At 50.6% G+C, this 7,552-nt stretch overlaps 1 protein-coding gene and 1 long non-coding RNA gene across 3 annotated transcripts; one reads left to right on the top strand and one right to left on the bottom strand.

Annotated features, from left to right (window-relative positions):
- The first annotated feature begins 817 nt into the window (after window positions 1–817).
- FNDC10 (fibronectin type III domain containing 10) lies at window positions 818–1,495 on the top strand. The gene has a single exon (XM_068415251.1). The coding sequence runs from the start codon at window positions 818–820 to the stop codon at window positions 1,493–1,495; it is 678 nt and encodes a 225-aa protein (XP_068271352.1).
- A 2,159-nt stretch (window positions 1,496–3,654) lies between these two features.
- Window positions 3,655–7,514, bottom strand: LOC137671572 (uncharacterized). Of its 2 annotated transcripts, none has more exons than XR_011049422.1 (3): window positions 7,207–7,514; window positions 4,677–4,772; window positions 3,655–4,033 (listed from the first exon to the last, which is right to left on the bottom strand). It is a non-coding gene; the product is annotated as an uncharacterized lncRNA (long non-coding RNA). The 2 variants fall into 2 exon arrangements; XR_011049421.1 differs by having other exon boundaries at window positions 3,655–3,942.
- Window positions 7,515–7,552: the final 38 nt, after the last annotated feature.

Raw genomic sequence — 7,552 nt, 5'->3', positions numbered from 1 at the left:
AACGGCTCTGTCTCCTTCAGCCCCTTTCTGTGCTGCAAAATAAAACAGCTGGCTCTAGATCAAAGGAAGGATGGTGGGTTGGTCCTGCTACAGAGAGGGGAAAAACGGCTTTTCTTAGCAGACAGGAGTAAAAGGAGTGTATTTTTCCTTTGGTCTCATAGACTGAGGTGGACTGAAGATTCACAGCTCTCAGCTGACCTCCTGGGGGACTCACGTCTTTCTCCCTGTATTACATCCTTGCCGAGTTTCTCTGTATTTCTGGTCCCAAGGGGTTAAAGCAGCCCAGCTCTGCAGACATAACCGTTAAAAAAATCCACGTAAAAATCCCCATTTCTTTGAGCAAGGTCTGCTTCAGCTGGAGGGGAGCCCTGTAACTTTCCACAACCCTGTCCTGGACCAAATCTCTGCTGGTTGTGACACCCCGGTGGCAGAGGCACCCTCCCGACCGCCCGTGTCCGGCATCGGTGAGCAGTGCCTGGCCCCGCGGTCGCCTCATCCCTTGGGGCCGCAGCTGCCCCGGGGCCCTGCACGCAAAGCCCGGGGCAGGGGCGGCTCTGAGCCGGCTCGGGGCGCCCGAGAGCCGCCCGCCGGGGGCTGCGGGCCCCCCGCAGGCCAGGCACGGCGGGGTCGGGGCCGGCCGGAGCGGGTGCGCGTCCAGCGCGGCGGGTGCTCCGCAGCCCAGCGAGAGTTAACGGCGGAGCCGCCTCTCCATTGGCGGCCGGCGGAGCGGCTGCGGAGCCCGCGTTTATAACCGGCGCACGGGTCGCCGCAGCCCTCCGCCGGCACCGCGGCTCGGCTCCATGCCGCGGCGGCCGGCATGCCCAGCCTGCTGCCGCCCCTCCTCGCCCTGCTCTGCCTCGGGGCGCCGCCGCCCGCCCTGAGGCTGCCGCCCGCCGCCGCGGGGCCAGCGCCGCCCGCCGAGCCGCGGCGGGCCGGGCCCGAGGCGGCGGAGGAGCCGTGGTGTCCCTACAAGGTGGGGGGCGAGGGCGCGGCGGGCGGGCGGCTCTGCTTCCGCACGCCGGCCCGCGGCTTCCAGTGCGCGGCGCGGGCCTGCCGCGCCCACCGCTCGCCCGGCGGCGCCTTGGTGGCCAACGTGCTGCGCAACGGCAGCGTGCTGCTGCAGTGGGGGCCGCCGCGCCCCGCCGCCGGCCTCCGCGGCTTCGCGCTCAACTGCTCCTGGGACGGCACCTACACGCGTTTCCCCTGCGACAGCGTGGAGCTGGGCGCCGCCTGCCGCGACTACCTGCTGCCCGAGGCGCACGGCAGCGTGCGCTACCGCCTCTGCCTGCAGCCCCGCTACGCGCCGCCGCGCCCCGCGCCGCCCGCCCAGTGCGTGGAGTTCCGCGTGGAGCCGGCCGCCATGCGGGACATCGTCGTCGCCATGACGGCCGTGGGGGGCTCCATCTGCGTCATGCTCGTCTTCATCTGCCTCCTGGTGGCCTACATCACCGAGAACCTCATGAGCCCGGCCGCCGCCGCCCCGCGCCGCGCCTAGCCCGCAGCGCTGCCCGCCGGGGGCCGGCCCGGCCCGGGCTGCTCCGCCCCGGGCGGGGAGGGCGCTGCGGGGCCCGCCGCGGGGTGCCGCGTGTGCCGGCGGCGGCTTTCTCGCTCTCTCAGGGGAAGGGGAGAGCTTTTCCGAACCGGTTTTGCCCAGGGCCTCGTTTGGAGCGTTGCGTGGCTCGGGTTTGCCTTTCCCAAACGGTCAGGATTTGGATTTTCCTCAGTATTGGGAGCTCTTCTTTCTCCTCCTCGGGTGGCTTCTCAGCCTGAGCCATACCTGGTTACTGGACTCACGGGATCTCAGCGGATTAAAAGTAAATAATGGCAAAGGTCCACAAGTGCCAGAAAAATGTCTGTTTGTACAGATCTTACAGAGGGCCTGTTGGAGAAGACTCTCCAGATCACTCTTATTTTAAGCCTACGCCTAAATCCCCTTGCTCTAGACGTGTGCTTCAATTTTTTCCTGAGGGGGAATGTTGTTTAAAGTCTTGTGGGAGAACAGACCAGTGGAACCACAAATCCCATAGCCTAAGTGTGTGTTTGATCCAAAGCCCACCTAAATCTCGTGACTTAAGTGGGTTTTGTATCGTGCCTTATGTCATTTGCAAATTCTGGGACCTAGACTGGCCGCTGTCGAAAACAACAGGGGTTTTCTGGTCAGCTCGAGTGACCATCAACATCCTACACTGACTATTTTCTCCCTTTAGAGCTGTCGTATCGGTGGTTTCCACAGAGAGCAATGTGAAAGGGGCAAATTTAGCCTGGAAATTCCATTTTGTTGTGCAAGTATGAACGGATCCTTAGTTATAAAATAAGTACAATGTAAATGAGCACCATCACTGCCCTCTGAAATCCCCTCGGTTAGGAATGCTCTGTGCAGCTGCACTAAGGTACAAGCGTCTGAAACACAGAACTCACGTTGTAGCCGAGTGTTTTGAGCATAGGAACACTCCTTGTAGCTGCTCACGCAATGCTGTAGTAAGTCAGGTTTTAGCCATATTCTAGTTTTAATTCTATTGTGCCTTAGTGCTGAGAATTTGTCCCATTTATATTGGTATCTCTGTTCTTGTAGTCTTCAGAGACCGCTGTATCCCCCCGAGTGTTTTTGTCTCTGAAACTAGTGATTATTGGTTTGTTCGGTTGTTCGTTTTTCTAAAGAAACAATCTTAGGCTGATCATTACTTGAACTTTAATATATACACAAAATAGAGTCAGTTACCACCTGAGAAGTGTTTGTTTAGTGAGCTAGTTTTTATTTAGTGTTGTTTGTATGTAGTTGGCTGCTGTAACAGAAAATTATATCACTTAAACTGAGCACCTAAGGCAAAACTAGGGGAGCAGCTCTGCTGTAAAGGGGTATTGCTGTTAAAATACTTCAGTTCCATGTTTGTGTAAATGTTCATCACTGGTGAATGACTCGTCTGCTTTTCTTTGTGAAAGTAGTTTGTGAAGTACAAAGTTGTTAGTAGAGGGTAAATATAGAAAGTATATGGAATCCTTAATAAAATGCAGTATTTATAATCGTAATCCCTTCAATAATTTGAGAGTGCCTGAGAAACTGGAGGTCTGTATCCTGTCAGGCAGAAATACCTTTTATTTGTTTGTTATTCTTGCTTTGTTTTCTTTCTCACACGCAGCTGAGTCTAAATTTAAGTGTTCTCTTTTTATTAACTTGCCTCTGTACTTGATTTAAGCAGCCTGACAATATCTAGCATCGCAGTGACAGAGAGATGGTGTCATTCATGGATATTGAAGGACGATGTCATAATTTTTCTTTTTTTTATCCCTAAGGAGACTGACTGCTCGAAGAAAAGGCCATCAGTTTTTAAGAACATGAAGACCAATTGCATCTAGTGGTTTAGTTCAATGAATTTAAACACAGAGTAAATTTGTGTCACGGGTCTGTTAAAGGTTTCAAGTCGGTCTTTCCTGTAGCCAGTCCTGCACAGGGCTGTTGGAGTGGCACTGATTTTGTGTATCTCTGTCAGATTCTGTCAACCACTGTCACGGTTTTGTTCTTCATCTTGTCGTGAATTGCCAGACATGAAAATTAAATGTATAAATAATGAGCTTTGTACCACCCTGGCGCCGACCTTAATAAATTAATAGAATAATGAAAAGGAATGACAACATCACAAATATTTAATGGTTCAAGGTCTTGTTTGACTCAAAGTGAGCAAATCTGCTCAAAGACCGGTCATAATATTGCATTGCCTACTGTAAAATTATGGCAATATGAATAGGAAGATGAAAGGAGATTTATTCTCTGAATACTTGATTTTTGTTTACTAGAGGTTTAGACCGTAGGATTGAAGGGTAATTCAGGTTGGAGAGGACCCTGGAGGTCTTCTAGTTCGGCCTCTCGTTCAAAGCAGGGTCGTCTGTGAGGTCACGCCGGGTTACTCAGGGCTGGATCCAGTGTTGATAGGATACAGTTACCTGCTAAACCAGCACCCAGCAGATACTATGGAAACATTCTTTGTAGTCATCTCACATCTTCATGCATCTCTGTGGATTGCACTGCACCAGCATGCTGGGCAGAGGATAGCCAAGCAAGAGCAAAATATGTAGAACAAGAACATAAATCCTGATGGAGGAAATTCTGTAGTTCTCTATAGGATTATTTTTATCAGTTTTTTCCTTTCCATGCATTATAAAAGGGACATGGGAAACAAAATCTCAGTTTCTCATTCATTTTCAGTGGATTAAACTTTAATTGGACACATCTTGGTGTCTGGAAAAGAAAATCAGAGTATTCCCTATTTCATTTTATGTGACATTAAGCAAAACATCTGCCAACCCATTGATAACTGTGGTTTTTTCCTCCTCCATCACGAGTATAGAAATTTCCTTCATCATGAGTATAGACATTTCTTTTTGGCAGTAATGGGGAAAATTACATGTACATAGACTTGATATTAATTTGACCCCCACAAGCCTTTGTGAGACTGCACAGTTAAAGAAAGCTTTAGCCGGTATTTGCAGCAATTCCCAAAACATGCAGAGTGCCTTCTAGATTTATAATCAATCCTGGTCTGTCCAGGCAGCAGTAAAGAAGTGGCAGGATGCTGATTTATAACTGCCAAGAAGCTGGCTGTTATGTACCTCATGCTTTGGGGAAAAGTAGAAATAGCTTCTAAGGCAACTACGCATTCTCTGTGTTACTACACAAGTACCTGGGTATTAAAAATCCATGTGGTAGGTTTTTAGGTGGTAGGTCGTCCTGCATTTATCTGGTAATTTCCAGTACACATGACAAGCCATATCAATTTCTGCAGGGGTTAAAATGGAGAGTGATATGCTCATTAACAAGCTTTTTTTTTTTTTCCTTGCCCTGTGCTAAATGTGAGGAAAACAACTGCTTAAATGGAAGCAGCTCAAGCTCAGCCTGCCCCCAACCTTGAATCTTCTGGAGGAAACAGTCTGTGCCTGAGGCAAAGAATGTCTCTTAATTCCATTACAATATTTTTTCGTGGTACATAAAAGGAAAGGCTGCTTGGCTTTATTTGGAGGTGCAAGTGAAAGCTGGTATTTTGCTCCCATGGAGACCTGGAGTTGTAGCCTTACACGACTGCAAACTGCTGCTCTGTTTCACCAGTATGTTCCAAAAGAAAGGCTAGAAAGAGGAAAAAGTGGCAGATAACAGGTAACTGTCACATTCCTGTTACAGGCTTAGTCATAGCAGTGATGCTTGGATGAGGTCTTTTGCAGTTTTAGCCTGAGCAAACACACCCTGACTGGTATTGCTTCATCATAGAGCTGGTCTTTACACATTGTCTGATCTCATCTGGGTAAAAATTGCCCAAACCCCTTGTTTTGTTTTCACCTGAAATAATGGGGTTTTTTGATGCAGAAATTTTCATATCACAATATTTGGCTTGTCATTTAAAATTCACTGGCAGTATTTTCAGCCTGCTTTGCTGAGATGTAGATGATGGCACTGTGCGGTACAGTATTTATACAACGGGCCAAGAAAACCCCTCCGAAAGTGATTTTGGTGGAAGACTTCTCCAGAGGAGATCTCTGGGCATTGACCCATACACCCTCTGTAAAAGCAGACGTACACATTCAGATGATTCATTCACTAGCCAGATATCCCAGAACTACCAGATGATTTGCAGGGTGCCTTTGCAAGAATAAGAAGTAACAAACGAGCAGGCATTGCAGCCAGCGGGGCAGATTTAGCAAAAATGGCTCAGAGGACGCCCGGGGCAAGAGGTTTTTACAGAAAGGGCTAAGCAGAGAGACAGGTTTCAGTGGGGAGCGCGGAGAGGAGAAACGTGAGTGAGCTGTGGTGAAGAGCAGCGAAGAAAAAGAAGAAGAAACTGCAAGCAACAAGGGAGAGGGATCTGCAGGCTGGTTACGAGGCCAATGAGGCAAGTCGCAGAACAGGGAGGAGAAGGACCCTGGACAGTGGCGCTTCTCTGGAGGTAGGGCCTGGGATGCAGATCCGCCTTCCCCGGTGCTCCCAAGCTCTCAGTTACCCGGAGCAGGCAGGCAGTAGGCTGGATGTAGCTTTGTACCTCGTCCGTGGCACAGGTCGCTGGACCCACTGCGACACTTGGCTGCCACCTAGTGCTGAGAAAGCAAGCTAGCCAGAAGACTCTGCTTTTCAGGAAAAAAGGGATTGCTTGGATCACATTCTTCTGAAAACAAAATATGTGGCTTACATTGCCAGGCAAATTGGAATTATATGGTGTGAAGTACGGCAATAGGGCATATTTGGGAAGAAGATGGGAAGACCCAAGACCTTACATTGTAAATTTGAAGTAATTTCTTTCTGGATGTTGGAAAATTGCCTGTATATTAAATGAGGCAAGGTTGTCTAGGAGCTAAATTAGGGGACTTGGAGCTGGGGGTGATTAGAATGTGTCACCTGTTGTGGTCACAGCAAATTATTACATTTCTGTCTCTCTGTTTGGCGTGTGTAGATGAAACTTAATAGCACATGCGTACGTGTACGTGTGCCTGAGATGCTTCAGAATTGTAGAAGTACTAAATAGAGAAGCTGCTGTTGTCTCTGCTGGGAGCTTTTAGCTGTTGTATTTGACTCTGAAAGAGCCACTTGCTTATACAGTACAAGGCCATGGTTAGTTGTGAAAGCGCTAACCCAGACGGGTATGTCATCGGGCATTTTCTACACCCCTATGTTTATGTTTAATTTACCTGAGGGGTGTGAATGTTTATCCTGTAAAATATTGTATACATGTCCTTGTTTACAGTAAAGTAGTACAAATCCACAGCATTTAATGGTGATTAATAGCAAAGCTGGACCTTTTCTCACAGCTACTCCCTGTTTTGCACTAGCCCTCGGGTAGTTTCATTCTCGTGCCTTTCCTTGCCTCACAGTTGCCCCTACGCTGGAACTGCACTGGCGGAAAACACCTGGTGGCTGGATAGTCCATCAGGACAAAGTTTGATCATTTGGGGATCAGAGGCTTCGTGCTAACAGCGGGCTGTCCTGTGGGAAACCAGAAGCTGGGTCAGAAACAAACCGTTTGTGCAGCGCTGTTTCCAACCACTTGCTCTGCTTAGGAATCTGGGAGAGGCAAGTGGATGGGAGGACATAAACTGCGCCGAAAGTCACCCGGGGAACAGCCCTGACCTTCCTGGTGGCTTTTCTCTCTCAATAAGTGGCTGACAAAATTAGGAGGCGGTTTAATAGCCCAAGCAATCAGCGATATTCACGAACTCACGCTAAATTACCTGTTTGCTTTTGTAAACACTTGGGCCCTCGCGCGTTGCGCCCGCCGGTTCGCCGGTGCTGCCCGGGAAGCCCCGGAGGCAGCGGTGTTTACCGAGAACAGCCCGGGGCCTGTCGATCGCTGCCCGGTCGCGTATCAGAGGCCCGACACACGGTCCCGCGGCACAGAGGGTCAGCGTCGCCCCGCTCCGGGGATCGGCCTCTCCCCAGGCGGGAGCCCCCCGGGGGGGAGCCGCGGGGTCCGGCTCTCAGCGTCCCCCGCTCCAGCCCCGCGGCTGTCGGCGCCGCCGCCGCCCCGCCTCTCCCGCGATGGTAGGCGGCGGCCTCCGCCCCCTGACGCCCGCTCCG

This window comes from Nyctibius grandis, chromosome 17 (assembly GCF_013368605.1).
Source record: "Nyctibius grandis isolate bNycGra1 chromosome 17, bNycGra1.pri, whole genome shotgun sequence".
NCBI lineage: Eukaryota > Metazoa > Chordata > Aves > Nyctibiiformes > Nyctibiidae > Nyctibius > Nyctibius grandis.
This window is presented reverse-complemented; position numbering and strand designations above follow the sequence as displayed.